The following is a 19,616-nucleotide window of genomic DNA, read 5'->3' on the forward strand; positions in this document are numbered from 1 at the left end:
GGGAGTCCCAAATGGCCCGGAACAGGTGGTGTGGTCCAGGATCAAAGTAGCAAGTCCTAGAGCAGCAAAAAAGGATCTGAGGGGCCAGGAGTAGGTGCATAGTCACAAAGAGGCAGGGGTCAAGATCCAAGTCAGCCATTAGGAAAGGAAGTGGGAGTTTAGGCTGTGCCTTCACACCAGAGACAAGTTCTTCAGACTGAGGGCTAAGCTGTACATTTATAGGGTCCGGTAGATAGGGATTGGGCATCAGTGGTCACCTGATGGAATGTTAAAGCAAGCTGGTAATGCAGCCTAGATGGCACCCTTGAGGTGCTTCTACCATCCAAGATCAGGTGGGTAATGACCAGAGATAGGGCCTTTTTAGCAGTGGCACCCTTGTCAAAACAGAACCCCTCGGGCCCCTCACCCAGCACCCTGAGGAATTCTAAACACCTAGTTAAGACTCTCCTATTTAACCAGCTTTTAATGAACCAACAAGTTTCAAGTGTCTCTATAATCAATGGTGATGCAAGCTTCTTTCCCTGCAAGCATTTCCTGACTAAGGACTAAATTCCAGCCACTGTTATATAGATGCTTCTGTTTTTATGTGTGTGGGGTGGGTGGGTTGTATTTTAATTCGTTGTATGTTGCTCTACTATCTCTCAATGTGGAGTGGATTATAAATCCTAAAATAAATAAGTAAATAAATAAATAAATAAATTACATGCTATCTCTGCTTTTTTCCTAAAGCTCAATTTTTTCCTTCTCTCATATGTTTTAATGCAACCTAATCTTTAACCAAGTAGGGCCTCTCTAAATATAAATGTTTAGAGTAATAAAACAGATGGATGGATGGATGGATGGATGGATGGATGGATGGATAGAAGTGACTCTCCAGTCTTCCATCAAATCCATACATTCTGTTCACCAAAGACTGAAGCTGCAATCCAAACACACTTTGTTGTTGTTGTTCAGTCGTTCAGTCGTGTCCGACTCTTCGTGACCCCATGGACCATAGCACGCCAGGCCTTCCTGTCCTGCGCTCTCTCCCGGAGCGTGCTCAAGTTCATATTCATTGCATCCGTGATGCTATCTAGCCATCTCATCCTCTGCCGTCCCCTTCTCCTTTTGCCTTCAGTCTTTCCCAGCATCAGGGTCTTTTCCAGGGAGTTTTCTCTTCGCATTAGGTGGCCAAAATATTGGAGCTTCAGCTTCATTATCTGTCCTTCCAATGAGCACTCAGGGTTGATTTCCTTTAGGATGGACTGATTTGACCTCCTTGCAGTCCAGGGGACTCGTAAGAGTCTTCTCCAGCACCACAGTTCGAAAGCATCAATTCTTCGGCGCTCAGCCTTCCTTATAGTCCAGCTCTCACAGCCATACATTACTACTGGGAAAACCATAGCTTTGATTAGACGGACCTTTGTCGGCAAGGTGATGTCTCTGCTTCTTACTATGCTGTCTAGGTTGGCCATAGCTTTCCTCCCAAGGAGCAAGCGTCTTTTAATTTCATGGCTACAGTCACCGTCTGCGGTGATCTTGGAGCCCAAGAAAGTAAAATCTGTCACTGCTTCCATTTCTTCCCCTTCTATATGCCAGGAAGTGATAGGGCCAGATGCCATGATCTTCGTTTTTTTAATGTTGAGTTTCAAACCAGCTTTTGCACTCTCCTCTTTCACCCTCAACAAGAGGCTCTTGAGATCCTCTTCGCTTTCTGCCATTAGGGTGGTATCGTCTGCATATCGGAGGTTGTTGATAATTCTCCCGGCAATCTTAATTCCGATCTCTGATTCATCCAACCCGGCATTTCTCATGATGTACTCTGCATATAAGTTAAATAAGCAGGGTGACAATACGCAGCCTTGTCGTACTCCTTTCCCAATTTTGAACCAATCGGTTGTTCCATGTCTGGTTCTTACTGTTGCTTCTTGACCCTCGTACAGGTTTCTCAGGAGACAGGTAAGGTGGTCTGGTACTCCCATCACTTTCAGAATTTGCCACAGTTTGTTGTGATCCACACAATCAAAGGCTTTAGCGTAGTCAATGAAGCAGAAGTAGACGTTTTTCTGGAATTCTCTTGCTTTCTCCATGATGCAGCGAATGTTGGCGATTTGATCTCTAGTTCCTCTGCCTCTTCGAAACCCAGCTTGTACTTCCGGTAGTTCTCGGTTCACATACTGCTGAAGCCTAGCTTGTAGGATTTTGAGCATCACCTTGCTGGCATGTGAAATGAGCGCAATTGTGCGGTAGTTTGAACACTCTTTGGCGTTGCCCTTCTTTGGAATTGGAATGTAAACTGACCTTTTCCAGTCTTGCGGCCATTGTTGAGTGTTCCAAATTTGTTGGCATATTGAATGCAGCACTTTAACAGCATCATCTTTTAGGATTTTAAATAGCTCAGCTGGAATACTGTCATCTCCACTAGCTTTGTTGTTAGTAATGCTTCCTAAGGCCCACTTGACTTCACTCTCTAGGATGTCCGGCTCAAGTTCAGTGACCGCACTATCATGGCTATCAGGGACATTCAGATCTTTCCTGTATAGTTCTTCTGTGTATTCTTTCCACCTCTTCTTAATCTCATCTGCTTCTGTTAGGTCCCTGCCTTCCTTGTCCTTTATCATGCCAGTCTTTGCACAAAACGTTCCCTTGAGATCTCTGATTTTCTTGAAGAGATCTCTAGTCTTTCCCATTCTGTTGTTTTCCTCGATTTCTTTGCATTGTTCATTTAAGAAGGCCTTCTTGGCTCTCCTTGCTATTCTCTGGAACTCTGCATTCAGTTGGATATATCTTCCCCTTTCTCCCTTGCTTTTCGCTTCCCTTCTTTCGTCAGCTACTTGTAAAGCCTCCTCAGACAGCCACTTGGCTTTCTTGCATTTCTTTTTCTTTGGGATGGATTGAGTTGCTGCCTCCTGAACAATGTTACAGAAATCCGTCCATAGTTCCTCAGGCACTCTGTCTATCAGGTCTAATCCCTGAAATCTATTCCTCACCTCCACTGTGTATTCATAAGGGATATGATTTAGGTCATATCTGAATGGTTTAGTGGTTTTCCCGACGTTCTTCAATTTAAGCCGAAATTTTGCAACAAGAAGTTCATGATCTGAGCTACAGTCAGCTCCAGGTCTTGTTTTTACTGACTGTATAGAGCTTCTCCATCTTTGGCTGCAAAGGACATAATCAATCTGATTTCGATATTGACCATCTGGTGATGTTCATGTGTAGAGTCGCCTCTTGTGCTGTTGGAAAAGAGTGTTTGCTATGATCAGCATGTTCTCTTGGCAAAACTCTATTAGCTTTTGTCCTGCTTCATTTTGTACACCAAGGCCATGCCTGCCTGTTATCCCGGTGATTTCTTGACTTCCTACTTTAGCATTCCAATCCCCTATGATGAAGAGGACATCTTTTTTTGGTGTTAGTTCTAGAAGGGGTTGTAGGTCTTCATAGAACCGATCAACCTCAGCTTCTTCGGCATCAGTGGTTGGGGCATAGACTTGAATTACTGTGATGTTGAATGGTTTGCCTTGGATTCGTACTGAGATCATTCTATCGTTTTTAAGATTGTACCCCAGTACTGCTTTTCCCACCCTTTTGTTGACTATGAGTGCTACTCCATTTCTTCTAAGGGATTCTTGCCCACAGTAGTAGATATGATGGTCACCTGAATTAAATTCGCCCATGCCTGTCCATTTGAGTTCGCTGATTCCCAAGATGTCAATGTTCAATCTTGCCATCTCATGTTTGACCACCTCCAACTTACCTTGATTCATTGATCTGACATTCCAGGTTCCTAAACAATATTGTTCTTTACAGCATCGGATTTTCTTTTCACCACCAGACACATCCACAGCTGAGTGTCCTTTCGGGTTTGGCCCAGCCGCTTCACTCTTTCTGGCGCTACTTGGAAATTCCCTCTGCTCTTCCCCAGTAGTATATTGGACACCTTCCGACCTGAGGGGATCATCTTCCGGCGTCATATCTATTAGCCTTGTGATACGTTCCATGGGGTTTTCTTGGCAAGAATACTGGAGTGGGTTGCCATTTCCTTCTCCAGCGGACCACACTTTGTCAGAACTCTCCGCCATGACCTGTCCGTCTTGGGTGGCCCTGCACGGCATAGCTTATGGCTTCACTGAGTTACGCAAGCCCCTTCGCCACAACAAGGCAGTGATCCATGAAGGGGCCAAACACACTTACCTAGGAGTAAATCCCATCCAACTCAGTGGGACTTATGTCTGTGAAGAAATGCACAGGGTTGCCCTGTTAGTGCAACTATTCCATGCCATTAAGACTGGACGTCTCCTGCGCGGCTCTCAAACCCTCAGCTCTCGTCATCTTTTGCCCCTCCTTCCTGTTTCTGCCCTCTTAGGTGGAACCAGCTGGATCTGGCCATTGTCCTGCTCTCCATCATGGGCATCACCCTGGAGGAGATCGAAATGAACGCCGCGCTCCCCATCAATCCCACCATTATCCGCATCATGAGGGTGCTGAGAATTGCACGAGGTGAGAGCCGGGGCTGGATGGGGGTCTCGATGAACACACAAGGCGACCACTGGTCCATTTATGGTCCAACTGGAAAACCCTCCCCTGTGCAGTGCAGGAGACAGAACATGTGGCCGCTTTCAAACACCTCCTCAAAACGCACCTTTTCACCCAGGCCTTCCCTGGTCCTAACTGCTGTCGGGTTTTACTTTGGCTTTACATGCTACTTTTAAACTTTTAAAAGCCTTATATTATGCTTTATTGTGTTGTATTTTATGGTTTTAATTGTTGTGAACTGCCCAGAAAGCCTCGGCTGTTGGGCAGTATATAAATGCATTATTATTATTATTATTATTATTATTATTATTATTATTATTATTATTATTATTATTTATAGTACAATCCTATACAATCCCAGGCGTTTAGAGACCAATTTCTAGACTTTTATGGCTGGTTTATTGATTCTTGTGCTGTTTGTTGTTTTGCATTGTATCCTATTATATTTTTTAAAATACTTGCATTTTATATTTTTAACTTTTCTATGGCATTTTAGCCTTTTAACTGTTTGTAATCCACCCAGAAAACATTAGTTATTGGGCAGATTAGAAATCTAATTGATGATGATGATGATGTCTACTCAGAAGTAAGCCCCACTGAATTCAGTGGGACTCACACCCAGGTGAGTGTTTATAGCAGGGGCCCTTGGCCTAATTTCAAAAGCCCTCTGCAAGTGATCCGTTGAGACCGTTGGCAAGGACCAGAGAGATGTTTCGAAGAAGCTTAAATGCAAAGCACAAAAGCAACACCCCTCTGCTATTATTAGTCTCAAGCATCTTGTATTCAAATGTAGGCTTTCTCTGATCATGGAGGTTCCATTGTTCCTTGTCTCCACTTTGCCTTCCCTTTCTAGTGCTGAAGCTGCTCAAAATGGCCACAGGAATGCGGGCGTTGCTGGATACGGTGGTCCAGGCCCTTCCCCAGGTAAGCCTGGAGACCTGGCTCCACCAGGACACCGTAGCTTTGAATCTTTCCTCTGTGGTCTTTGTCTTTGTGGGGCCTTTGTTTCTAAAAGAAAAAAAACCTGGCCGCCATATTCTAAAATTGCACAAAGGGATCCTCCGTCAACGCAGAACTTTGTTTCTACAAGAATGACTTCATTTTTACCTCTTCTCTGCCTATCCCTTTTCCTTGTGTGCCGTGTGGAGAGCCAGCGTGGTGTAGTGGTGAGAGTGCTGGACTGAGAGCTGGGAGATCCAGGTTCTAGTCCCCACTCGGCCATGGAAGCTCACTGGGCGACTCTGGGCCAGTCACAGACTCTCAGCCCAACCCACCTCACAGGGTTGTTGTTCTGAGGATAAAATGGAGAGGAGGAGGATCATGTAAGCCGCCTTGAGTTCCTTGCAGGAGGGAAAAAGGCGGGATATAAATGCAATGAATGAATGAATGAATGTGGGTTTAGATTGTAAGCCTTCAGGGGCAGGGACCTTCTTGTTTAACTGATTGTTTCTAAGCCACTCCAGGAGCCTGCATTCAACTAAAGGCTTAACACAGGGATGGGCAATGTGTAGCTCTCCAGATGTTTTGGCTAAAAACATCTGGAGGACCACAAGATGCCCAGCCTTGGCTTAGCAGATGACTGCAGGGGTCAACTGTGTATCTCAGCCTTCCGCAAACTGGTGCCCTCCAGATGTGCTGGACTGCAACTCCCAGCATGCCCCAGCCAGCATGGATGGCTGGGCATGCTGGGAGTTGTAATCCAACACATCTGGAGGGCACCAGGTTGAGGGAGGCTGGAGTATCTGAAAGTAAAGACAGATGTAACACTTAAACAGTGGTCCCTGACAGGTACTTAACTTATTGGTGTGAACCTGACTTCACTTTACAAATCGTCTTATACGAACACCTCTACCAGCATGTCTAATGATGTTGATGACAGTACTCTGCCTCTCTTTCTTTCTTTCTTAAAGCATCAGACATGTATTTATCCTTTCATCTGCTACTGTGTTGTTGTTGTTTTTGTTTGTTTGTGAACTCTTTTTAAAACATTTACAAAACTACTTTTGGGGTTGGGGTGTGGTGTTTTTGTGATGACATGGATGCTAGCCAATTGGCACTGTCCGTGACAGCCAAGTATCCCCCATTCAATATGAAACATCGCAAAAAGTTGCAGAACAGGTATTTTTTAAAAGCTTATCTCCAGAAGAGAAGATGGCATCTTTGGGCAGAAGAGGATGAGGGCACTTCCAACACGCCCTCACCCCCCCCAAAAAAATGTTACATCATCTTTCATCCCCATAGCAGGATTTTCCTTGCAATCAGTGCAAATCAAGCCATTTCCAAGGAATTGTTTTCCAAACTGCATGTAGAATCAAGGTTCCATTGGCTTATCCTCAATTTAAAATTATTTGAACTCAACACCCGGGTGGATTAATAGAAATTATGCCTATCGAAAAGATTTAAAGCTTTTTTAAAAAAAACAACAATGCTTCTGTAGAATGCACATAAATGAAAGACAGAAAGATATACCACTTCTTTGTCTCCAGAACGCTGTAGACCAGATGTTTTGTGGCAAGAAATATGTGAAGAACTCCCTATTCTCTGGTTCATTCCACTGGAGGACATGAGTAGCAGTTTGCTGCTGTCAAGGAGCTTTAACTCTCCTAACATCTGCAGCGAGGGATGAAATGAAAAAGATGAACGCTTTTGGAAGGACCCTTACAGACAGGGCTTAGCAACTGCTGTGCAGGCATCCTATGTGAAGAAGTCATGCCAACTTGATGAATGCGGATGGCATAAAATGTTCAGAATTTTGCATTGGAACAGAAGAGCCTTCCCCAGCAGCCATGCTGGCTGGAGGATGATGGGGGTTGTAGTCCAACCATCTGGAGGGTACCAGGTTGGGGATGGCTGGAATAAAAAGTGCTCTGAGCAGGAGTAGCTCAAACTAGACTGGGGCCAAAAGTCTGAAAAGTCAAACGTCCAGCCAATATTCGGGGGGGGGGGCAAAAGTGGGGGTGACACTGCCTTCCCTCTTTCACATTCTCAGGGTGGAAGAGAATTTTGTAGGTGAAGTGCAAAATTCACTGGCAGAAACCAAAAGAGAACAAATTCTCAGAGGTGCCAATGTGTAATTTCTTTATTTTAAACCCAGTGCGTTTTGGAAACTGGCTCCTTTGTCAGGGGCAATCTTATCAAATGCAAACGCTGCAGACAAACTCAGTCTCTGAAACGCATCAGACTTAAAATAAACAAATTACACCTTGACACCTCTGAGTATTTGTTCTCTTTTGGCTTTTCATTCATTCCGGGTGTGTCCCTTCTGGTTTTCAGTGCGTATCATTTTGTTTTCCCCCAAATGCCCCTTGGAAGGATGATACCTGGGGGGGTCGGTTTGGAGCATGCCTGGTGAAAGCTCAGAAGCCCGAAGAGTGTGTGAGGGATAGGGATAGGAGAGCCCCCTGCCCGGCTCATCAATGTATTTCCCAAGAAACTGGGAATAATAACACCATTCCTGAGCCAACCCAAATTCACCCACCTCTGAACCCCCAATCCTTTGCCCTCCCATCCACCTACCCAGCCCTCTTCCCTCCTTGCACCGATCCCCCAGCCCCCTCCCCTCCCACTGGACTGGGCTGGTGATAACAGCTATATATCCTCTCTATCCAACTTTAGGCACGCAGCAGTTATATGCCAGGTGAGGTGTCCGAAGCAGGCCATGGGAAGTGTAATTTCACCAGGGCAATATCAGTAGCCCTGGGGAAAACTACATTTCCAAGGGGCTACCAAGCAGATCTTGGGGCCTCTCACACTCCTTCAATCCAAGGCAAGCATTTCCCTCCTGCAAGAGCAGTTCAGATTGTAATCCAAGCTGGAGAAGAACTTTTCCCTCATTGCCTTCATTACTGCCTCCTGCCCACATACAACTCCAAAAGCGAGGAAGCAGGGTATCTCCTCTCTGTCCCCTGACCCGCTGCTTGAACACTGCTGCAGCAGTGTCTCTGGTTCCAGGGGCCCTAGGATATGTCATTTTCCCATAGCTCCCAAGTCCTTTATATGGATGTCAGGCCTCCCCTAACAGGGTGAGTTCTCCTGTCTGGAGATGAGGGTGGACCTTTAGCACCTTGCATTCTTCCTCGCACCATGATTCCCCAAAGCAGCTTCATATGCAAGCCAGATAGTGTGTTTACTCACATAAATTTTTCAGGATGGAGATTTGCTCAGGATGGGATTCTGGTTTATTTTTTATTTGTTCAAGCTCAGAATGTGCACACTTGTGCCCAAGGCAGAGTCTACTGCAACTTAGCACATTTGGGCTCAGAGAGAAATCATCCGTCCCCTTACACACCCTGTGCTGCTATTACACAGTCCTATTTTCGAGCCGTCGTGCGGCAGCTGCCTCATCTCATCTCTGTTGCTGGGGATTCCCAGCAGGAGGCTGGCCATTTGCGGCTTTACTCAGTCACCCAGAGGGCAGCAGAGGAAGGGCTGATGATTATTTATGATGGGATAATGCCCACTTACGCAATGTTCCCGGAGTCTCATCAAGCAAAGAGCAGAAAGGGACCAGCCTTGGGGTTCTTCAGCTGGTGGAGGCCTCCTTGCTTCTACTGGCAGTGAGACGCCCTTCACACAGGAGCTGTTTCAGGGTGGTATGAGCCCACCTATGCAGAAGTGGAGAGCAAATGATGTCACCACAGTGGAAGAGCCCTAAATGGCTTGGGGCCAGGTTACCTGAAGGATGGTCTCCTGCCATATATACCTGCCCAGACCCTAAGATCATCTTCAGAGGCTCTCCTCTGGGTATCCCCACCCAGTGAGGCAAGGTGGGTGGCTACTAAGAGGAGGGCCTTTTCAGTGGTGGCCCCACATCTGTGGAATGCCCTTCTGGTATCTTTTTGCAGCCAGGTGAATGCTTCTTTACTTTTCCCAGGTTTTGTAGTCTTCAGTTTTAAAAATTGCCCCTGCGCGTTTTTAGACCTTTGTTCTGCTCTTGGTTTTCCCGTTTTTGGCTTTGCTCTTATTCTGTTTTTTTTAAAAAAAATATTATGTCTTACTATGTTATTATATTTGATGGTTTGGCGGGGGGAGTGTGAACTGCCCAGAGCGCTTCGGCTGTTGGGCTGTATAGAAATGCAATCCGTCGTACAAGCCAGTCCCATGCAAACAGCCCCTGCAGGGAGAGCGTTGGGCACAAGGAGAGGACCTTGAACGGGGGGCTCCCAGCAGCCGCCCTGCAGCGCCTTGCCACCTGGATCACACCCTGCGGTCTTCCCATTGCACTCCGAGGGCGCCAGCTGCACCCACCAGTCCCTGCAAAGCCCCACTCTGGAGGAAAGGCCACTACCTGCCCAGCGCCACAAGCCCAGCGCACCGGAGGATAATCTCAACCAGGGCGCATAGCTGGGCTTATTTTCAGCTGGGGGCGAGCGCCGAGGGGCTAGGCCAGGGAGGGGGAACGTGTGGCCCTCCAGATGTTGAGAGCCAGCGTGGTTTGGGACTAGGACTGAAGAGACGCGGGTTCAAGTCCCCACTCTGCCATGAAGCTCACCGGGTGGCTTGGGGCCAGCCACTGACTCTCTGCCCTAACCTACCTCGCAGGGATGTTGTGAGTTTGAAATGGAGAGGAGGAGGATCATGTATGCCACCTTAGGTGCCCTGGAGGAAAAGGCAGGATATCAATGTAGCAAATACACTAATTAATTAATTAATTAATTAATTGAAATGATCGGCATCATGATTCAAGCCCAAGGCAGAACACATGATTCCAATGGCAACAGGAAGCTTTGAGCAACAGGTGAGGGACTTACTCTGAAGTCATGACCAGCACAAGTAGGCCACATCTGTGCTTGTTGCTTGGAGCTCAGGCAGGCATATCTGATCTTCTGCTCAATGGTTGCATGTATCATCGCATATAAATGGAGTTCTTTCTCCTTGCAACTCGAGGCTAAGCCAGGGAGCCAGCAGAGGAGGCAACATTGACACCTCCACCCCATTGGATACCAAACTGGAGCTTTCCTCAACTTGGTGCCCTCCAGACATGCTGGACTGCAAGGCCCATAATCCCCCAACCACAGAGGCCTTTGGCTGGGGGTGATGAGAGTTGTAGTCCAAGCTGTCTGGAGGCACTAGGTTTGGGAAGGCTGCTTTACGGTGCAAAAGAACAGGAAGATCCATGTGACTGAGAGACAGAAATAATAAGCTGCCTTTTATTTGGACTGATGCTATTCTGCTTGCGACCTCAACATGCCTGACTCATGTTTAATGTTCTTCTTTTCTAGGTTGGGAACCTTGGCCTGCTTTTCATGCTCCTCTTTTTCATCTATGCCGCCCTCGGAGTGGAGTTGTTTGGAAAGTTGGGTGAGTCATCCTCTCTCGCGGTCTTTCTCGTTTTCCCTCTTCTGCGGCAATGCTCAAGGACTCTGTTATTACGCCAACCTGACTGTGTAGGGCAGGGGTGGGCAGCTTGTGGCCCTCCAGATGTTTTGGCCTACAGCTCCCATCATCCACCTGGTAGCGCAGTTTGTGTCTCAATCTAAAGCCAGAGTCTTGGGACTTTCAATCTGAGGGAGACACACATGGCGTGGCACCTTCCATACCTTCTTCCAAAGTACCCAACAATCAAAGGACGCCAGTTCCCGCCAAAGCCAAACGGCTCTGCCATCCAACAAGTGCCTTTGAATCAGGGGTGGGGAACCTGCAGCCCAGGGGTCAAAACTGACCCGCATGGGGTCCCAACCCGCCCCTCCAGGGTTCCCCAGAAGGTCACACCTGCTTCCCCAGACCCCACACCTTTCCCTCCCACCACTGATCATGTAGTGGTTTCCCAGCTTTTCCCAAACAAATTTCCCTTTCTAAAAGGTTGCAGTGCCATTCCTCAGGCTCAGTCACTGTCAGGAAGAGCTTCAAGCTAAAATGTGCTGGTATTTTTTGGTATTTAGGCGTTGGGCCCAGCCCACCACTGGAACACAGCCCACCAGGAACTTCTCCAAAATGGAATTTGGGCCTCAGGCTGAAAGGGGTTCAACACCCCTGCTTTAAAAGGCTGTGCATAGTTTGTTGAGCACGTCTGAGCCATCTGGCTTCTTCCGAGACTCGCTTTTGCTGAGTTTGGACTTGTTCCTCTCTCTGTCTCTCCCTCTCTCATGCGCACACAGACTGCAGCGAGGATAACCCTTGTGAAGGCCTAAGCCGCCATGCAACCTTCAACAACTTCGGCATGGCCTTCCTCACCCTCTTCAGGGTGTCGACTGGGGACAACTGGAACGGCATCATGAAGGTAGGCCTTCCACGGCATTTTCCCTCTGAGTTTGCTTCTGTGTGCTTCGGACAGCCCTGCAGCCTTCCTCAACCTGGTGAGCTCCAGAGGTGTTAGGACACAAGGCCCTATATTCCCAGCCAACATGCAGAGCTCTTCTGTTTTTTAGCCGTTATTGCTAAATAGGGGTATTGGAGAAATCCACAACTGAATCAAATGAGTTTGAACAGTCATGAATCTAACATGTGGATTCTGCCACAGACCAGCTTTCCCCCCTGTCAGGTGGATTCTGCAGACTTCTAGACCCGTTTTTCTAACTTTCCCAAATTTTGCACAAATTTCATTGTAGAAAAATATGCAAAATAAAAAACCCAGCCAAAAATTTGCATTTCCCCCTAGGCTAAAGCATGAAGATGTGCATTTGGGGGGGATCTGCACATTTTTGTATGTGCACATTTGCACAGATGCATGTTTCCGCAAATGCAAATTTGTGCAAATTTAGAAACAAAAAAATCTGATTCTGTCAATGGGCAGATGATGGAACGAAAGGCACCTGACAGTCCACGAAACACAGACGGAACGGATTTTACACAGTCCATACATCCCTACTGCTAGATGAAACCTCAATGATGCCATATCTTTGAATACTAGCATCTGAGACAGAAACGGGGCCACAGTCATTGCCTTGGCATTCTCCTTGGTCGAGATCCAACCACACTGCTCTTCCTGTTCCTCTTACCTCTTTGCCTTCTCCAGGACACGCTCCGGGAATGCCACCGGGACGACAAGCATTGCCTCAGCTACCTGCCCATCATCTCCCCCGTTTACTTCGTCACCTTCGTCCTCATCGCCCAGTTTGTCCTGGTTAACGTGGTGGTGGCCGTCCTGATGAAGCACTTGGAGGAGAGCAACAAAGAGGCCAAGGAGGATGCCGAGATGGATGCCGAGATCGAACTGGAGATGTCCAGGGGGGTCAACACACCGGTCCGAGCCCCTGAGGGCAGCCAGGCCACTTCCAAGCCAGGGTCGCCCCTGCTGGTCAAGCATCAAGCGCTGGTAAAAGGGGGGGAAAGATGAAATCGGCCTGATCATAAAATCTCCTTCCCTCTCCCTCCCACCCTGCCCCGTCTCCCAGCAGTCATACCATGGTTTTACCAAGGTAGGCTAAAAAGAACATTTGCCCTCAGTTTCACCTGTGAAGGAAAGAATGCTAGCCCTATGTGGGTGTCCCCTCCAGGCAACCGTAGTCGCATAGCCCCGCTTTCCTCCTCCACTCCATTAAGAATGGAGAATTGGTTTACGAATTGGTGCCTGGCTTTGCGTCTCTTTTTCTTTTTTTCCCCTCTTCCCTCCCCATCCCTTTTTTTTTTCCTTTTGTGTCCTGTCTTTTAGACTGTAAGCCTGCAGGCAGGGGGGCTATCCTGTTCATTACTGACCACACTTAGGCTGCTCTGGCAGGCTTGGTGGCTTCCAAGCAGGGTGAAAATGCTCTAAATAACTGAACGATGGAGTGGAAGGGAGCATCCAAACAGGACTCTTGTTTTCAGGCATTGCGAGACATCAGTGTCTCCAACGTTACATTTCCTGTTGGGGGAACTGATGCTTTTACTGCTTCATAATACTGACTTTATTGTAGGAGGCAAGCAGAGCCAGCCCAAATGGTAAATCAAAATGGCACCACCACTACCATCCAGCTACCAGACATGGAATATAGTCATCTGCGAAGGTCTCCTGTGCAAGCCTGAAATTCATTATTTACTAGTTAACCAGTGAGCTTCATGGCTCTGTGGGGATTTGAACCCGGGTCTTCCCAGTCCCATTCTGGCACTCTAACCCAGCTTTCCCTAACCTGGGTCCCTCCCAATGTGTTGGAGTGCAATTCCCATCAGTCCCACATAGCCATTGACTGCCTGGGAATGATGGGAGTTGGAATCCAACACATCTGGAAGGCAACAAACTGGGGAAGGTTTCTCTAACCATTATGCTACACTGCCTTTCTCATGTAATAGGAGAACTTAAGACTGTTCCCCATGGTGCTAGATCTGTTTGCCTCTACCCCCACCCCGTTACTCTTAGTGCACCCACAATCTGCTTTTTTAAAGATATTATTACATTTTTATCCTATCCTTCCTCCAGAGAGATCCATATGGGGCACACAGTTCCACCCCTTTTATCCTAACAACAAGCCTGCAAAGTAGATCAGGGTGAGAGAGGCCCAAAGGCACCCAGTGCGGTTCATGGTCTGTGCAGATCTGGACCTGTGTGAAGCTTCCTGCTCTTAATCCCGCACTGTTACCCACTACACCACACGGGCATAACCTTGACTTGTTCTTGGCCATCTCGCCTTGCTTTGAGGGGAGTCTGCATCGAAACACCCTCCCAGCCCCTGGACCCGCTGTTCGGAGAACCAAAGGACCCCCAAGCACGTTGGAATGGCCATCCTCAGCTTTGGGGGCAGATGCTTGGAAGTGCCGTTATCCCAGCCACTGATGCGTTTTTTGTCTCCCCAATTTTGTCCCTGAAGGAAGCTCTGAGCTGTGAGAGTGTCTCTTTAGCCATCCCCGACTTAGACCGGCTGGAGGGAAGGGAGAAACCCTTGATGGAGTTCGCGTCCTTCCACTCTTCTCACGGCCATCTCCCGACACCCTCTCACAATGCCCCAGCCGGAGAGGCCGAGGTGACTGTATGGAACTCTCCGTGGCTTCAGCATTCTTTATCCCATCGTGTTTCAGTGGTGTGCAGCTCAGCAGTGGTGTGGCGGCATCATCCATGTGGCACCATTGTCGTCCCCCCCCCCCCCCGTGGCTTCACAGCTAGAAGCAGTGTGCATTGCCAGCCTCTTTGTCTTTTCTTGATCCTTTTCCTCTGTGCTGGTTTTGTGCAGCCCACACATGAGCTGCAGAACTTTCTCCTGTTAATGGGGCATGTTTGGGAGGGCCAAATGACCTTCATCGCTCTGTGTTAGTATAAGCAAACTATGACCATAGAAGACACAAGAATTACCTTGCGGAAACAGGCCAGTCTACACCTGGTCTCAAATTCTGCCTCTAAAGTCAGCCAGTTGACACTGGAAACTTCCTAAAGGCCTATTTGGGGTGGGGGGGGGGGTCTTGCAGGGAGATAGAAGGGGCGAAGTGCATTTCTGGGGAGGGAGGACCTTATTTATTTATTTATTCAATGCGTGCCCCACCTTTCCACCAAGAAAATGGTGCTGAAGGCCTTTGTACCACATGTTAGATTTCTAACAGAGAAATCATGCTACATTTCACATTAACACCCCCAACGTCAACCCATTTTCTGTGAAGTACGGCCTATTGGTTTTCTTTTTTATGGCGTTAACTTTCAAGTAAGCATACTTATGATTGCAGCCTTATTTTAGTTTACAATTGGTGGTTCTCTTGTAATTTCCACAGAGGTCCAGCAATTTGGGGTGGGGAAAAACAGCTTGAGGGGCAAGCTACTTGTCTGCCCCTGCTCACTGCCTTTCTGCTGGCCACTGTGCAAGCCGGGGGGGGCATGAAGGCATTGGCTGCTCCATCCATGTATTCCCAGCATCTAATAATCTGAAACAGACCGTCTCTGAAAGATGGAGGTCTCATCGAGCGACCATGGCTAATAGCCCTTGACAGATCTCTCCTCTGTGACTTCAAATCTTCTTCTTTTTTAAGCCACAGTCATGACTGATCTCGTGGTAATGACTTCCATAATTTAGTTATGCAGTGTCTGAAAAAGTACTTCTTTTTGTCTGCCTGGAACAATGTTATCAGGGAACATTCCCCACCCCCACCCCCTGCCCAGCTGTAATATTAGGAGAAAGAAAATATACATGAATAAATGTGCGAGCGAGAGCCCCACCAAATGCACAGGGTTCAACACTTCCTTTCATGTAGAGAGTGGTGGGGAGGTCTCCGGCTTCTGTAGATGGTCTGGAAGCCCTCCTGTGACATGAACAGCCAAACAGCAATGAGTAGTGTGGAGCTCCTTTTCAGGCATAGTATTACCTCTATACTACACAATATAGGGAAGGGCCATGGCTCAGCGGCAGAAGGTCCCTGGTTCGATCCCCGGCGTCTCCAGGTAGGGCTCAAAAACTGCTCCCTGAAGCCCCAGAGAGCCGTGGCTGCCAGTCAGTGTTGACAATGCTAGGCTAGATGGACCCATGGCCTGCCTCAGTAGAAGGCTGCTTCCTGTGTTCCCTTCTCTCACTCACATACATGCATGCACACACCTATACCTACCTGTATACCCTCCGCCAAGACGCATGGGGAGACACCTCTCTGCCAAGCAGGGGGCTTGTGCATCCCCCCACCAAGAACTTCCGACTAGTTTAATGCTGCGATCCTTAATCAACCTTCTCCACTGGTTTCCAAAGTGTTAAATGGGCCCTGTTGGGTCAGGCCAGAAGCCCGTCTCGTCCAAACTCCTCCTCCTTTCAGAGGCCAACCAGAGGCCTCCAGGCAGCCCACGTCATCTCCCCACTCCCCAGGTCGGTATTCACAGCTATGCTGCCTTTGAACCTGGAGGTACCTTCTAGCCATTGTGACTAACACCTACCGATACACCTCTCCTTTAAAGCACGGCGGCACAACACGTGGCTCCCAGGCCTCCACTGTGCCCCTCAAGCCCACCAACACATTTTCCCTCATCACATTCTCCACCCCCACCCCACCCGCGCTGCAGCTTCCTCATAGCGATTGCTTGCTGTCACGTTTTCCTTGGGCCCCCGCTTTCCTGACACACGCACACACACACACACACACACACACACACACAGAGGCTTCAGTCTCAGGCCTTTAATTCATTCTCAACAGGTTCATTACAGGTGCAAATCCTCGAAGACTCTCGGGCTACAAAGGAATGCCTCCAGGGGATTCAAATGGGAATGTCGACATTGCCTACAGTTTGAAGTGAGGCTTCCTGGCTAGACGATGCTTCCCTGCATCGCCTCGCACACACTGCTAACCGGGTCGACTGTCTGAGCTCCACCCCTGATGTTTCCCTCTTAGCTCTGTGCCGTAGCCTAGCATCTCTTAGGTCGCAGCCCCCACTCTCTTCCTCCTCCTCCTGCTCATCCCCACTTCTCACAGAGGGGGGGCTTCAGCCATCTGGTAGTTAGTAACCTGAGAAGCACGCCTACCCAAATCTGAACTGGCTTGGGAAAATGCATCCCCCAGTTCTGGCTGTTCCTCTTCTGAATCTGAGCTGCTATCTCCCTGCGCTCAGAATCAATCCTGACACTTGCTCCCCACCACTGCTAGCAGCAAGGAAAGAGCCAACTGTATCAGGGTCACTGGGACATGTGTGTGGGTATATCTCTGCATGTGTACACTTGTGTGTATGTACACACGTGAGGCCCCCGACCCTCAAACGTCAGCACATGTGGACCCCAGGGCTGAAAAGGTTGCACATCCCTTCTTTAAAGGCATCTAAGGTACTGGCTATCGCCACGTCCTGTGGCAGCAAATTCCCAGTTCACATGTAACGTAACAGCAACCCATGGGTTGTTTAAACTATAGGTTGTTGTGGGAGCCAGTGAGCACTCTGCCTCCTGCCCACTTGCCAATCGCACTTTGCATTTGCTTCCATCAAGAACCCAGGAATCCCCAGTTCCTGGGCTGTTTGATGCAACATTTGAACCCAGAACTCTGGGTTGTGGAGAGACAAACAGCCCAGACTTTGAACCCATGGTTTGTTGTCAAGTTAAAACTCTGGGTTGTTTGCCCCTCAACAACCCAGACATCCAGGTTCGCACATCACATCAGACAACTGATGAAAGCAGATGCAAGCAGAAGCAGCAAGTGGGCGGGACGCAGCACTCCAGCGCAGGCGCAGCCCTGCCAATTCCTGGTTAAAAGAACCCATGAATTGGCATTACGTGAGAACCAGGTCACCGTGTGAAAGAGGACTTCTTTTGTCTGCCCTGAATCTCCTGATTATCTCTTTCATGGGATGGTCCCTCTTTCTCAGAGACAAGAAATGCTCCTCTCTCCACCTTTCCCACCCCTCGCATAATTTTATAAATTTCTGTCATATCTTTCTCTCCCCACCTCCCTCATTTAGTCCCTCCGGCATCAGAGGCTGTGCTGGGGAACAGTGGTTCACTTCCGAAATTCTTCTAAGCACCTGAGTGCAGCAAAGGAGCTGGTCTCAGGGCTGCACTGGATCCGGGACTCAGCACCTCCTCCGCCAAACATCCAGCCTTGCCAAGGGCTGGCACCAGCCATGCCTGTCTACTCACATGTCTTTCCTCCATCCAGACATGAAGTCAGTGGGCCCAGGGATGCTGCTTTCTCTCTTTTTCCTCTCACGATGCCAAACTATCACACATACAAATATTTTCCGGAAGGACAAAGCGCATCTGTTTTGAGAAGGCTGCTCCCTGGTCTCCTTAAGCCTTGACCATCTGGAATGTGAGACTCAATTAGCTCCAGAGTGAGAAAGTGGACAGGATATTGGCTGAGAGACGAGTGAAAAGTGACATCTGTGTCCTGAGAGACGGCAGAAGACAGGCAACCCATGTCCAGTCCCTGGGCAGGTGGCCTATTAACTTTGAAGGCAAAACGGGGATGGAGTGACCTTGTTAAGCCAGGAGAGATTTGAGAATTGGGACTGAAAATCCATTTTTGGCACACAAAAAGAGGAGAGGGTTTGTTTATCTCAACGTGTTCGTATTTATTTTTTTAATCTTGTATTCTTTTTCAGGGAAATGGTCAAAGCAGCTAACACAGAGATAACTTGGTGTCACAATAGGATAGTTATGCTAAAATAAAATAATGATAAATAGAAACAATTTGAAACATTGGCAGGGAATCAACATTCAAAATGGATAGCAACATCAGCCCATGGTAATCGAAATGCCTCAACAACGCCCCAAAAGATGTTTTCCTGCCCAGCAGAAGGCGAGCAGAAATGGAGCAGGCCTGCTTGCCTAGGGAGGGCATATTGCATAACTTTGGTGGCACAAGAGAAATGTCTTAATCACTCCTCTTGTGGCAATGAGTTCCACAGCTCAGTCGCACAGCACACATTTTGCATGCAGAAGATCCCAGGTTCAGGCTTTGACCACTCCCCTTGGTGGAAGGTGAAGGGAAGATCCCCTTAGGCCCTGGAGAGCCACTCAGGGTGGCCATGCGTCCCACAGAGGATAGCCCTTTGTTTGAAGGGCTGTCCAGGCAAAGTCTGGTTTAAAGATAAAGACCCCTATGTGAGCGCAGCGAGGGCCTTGAAGTTACCAGGATGGCACGCAGTGGTCAATTCTGGAGTTCAGGCACGCGCCAGGATGGTCCCCACAACCACGCCGCCAAGGAGAGTCCAAAACTGCAGGCAGCAGTGTTGATCCGTATCAACAAACCAGTTCTAGCGGTCGTCCTGTTCTGGAACACAGCAAAACACATAAATAAGTCTGGAACTAGGTGTTATCCTGTTCTGGAACACAGCAAAGCACGTCAATAAGGCTGGAACTAGATGTTGTCCTGTTCTGGAACACAGCAAAATACATAAATAAGGCTGGAAATAGACGCTGTCCTGTTCTGGAACACAGCAAAGCACGTAAATAAGGCTGGAACTAGATGTCGTCCTGTTCTGGAACATGGCAAAACATGTAAATAATGCTGGAAATAGACGCTGTCCTGTTCTGGAACACGGCAAAACACGTAAATAAGGCTGGAAATAGACGTTGTCTTGTTCTGGAACACAGCAAAGCACGTAAATAAGGCTGGAACTAGACGCTGTCCTGTTCTGGAACATGTGCATGTGTGTGTGTGTGTGTAAAGAGAACTGGCAATTGTGACGGCAGGGCACGGAAGAGGAGACTTGCTGGCAGCCATTTTGAAAGGCCTACTACTACTTTTGGTGGCCATTTTGAGGGGACTCAATTTGCCCCCTCATCCCCCCCCCCCCCGCA

General features: G+C 48.2%; 1 protein-coding gene across 1 annotated transcript in view; it reads left to right on the forward strand.

Annotated features, from left to right (window-relative positions):
* CACNA1H (calcium voltage-gated channel subunit alpha1 H) overlaps positions 1-19,616 on the forward strand; it is a 419,417-nt gene that overhangs the window by 390,965 nt on the left and 8,836 nt on the right. Inside the window, exons 28-33 of the mRNA XM_084818118.1 lie at positions 4,346-4,479; positions 5,369-5,439; positions 10,737-10,815; positions 11,613-11,734; positions 12,470-12,769; positions 14,238-14,396. Coding sequence (XP_084674244.1) covers positions 4,346-4,479; positions 5,369-5,439; positions 10,737-10,815; positions 11,613-11,734; positions 12,470-12,769; positions 14,238-14,396 — 865 coding nt within the window. The remainder of the gene's footprint in view (positions 1-4,345; positions 4,480-5,368; positions 5,440-10,736; positions 10,816-11,612; positions 11,735-12,469; positions 12,770-14,237; positions 14,397-19,616) is intronic.

Source organism: Heloderma suspectum, chromosome 12 (assembly GCF_057233095.1).
Source record: "Heloderma suspectum isolate Gila_16-S chromosome 12, 16-S_ref, whole genome shotgun sequence".
Lineage (NCBI taxonomy): Eukaryota > Metazoa > Chordata > Lepidosauria > Squamata > Helodermatidae > Heloderma > Heloderma suspectum.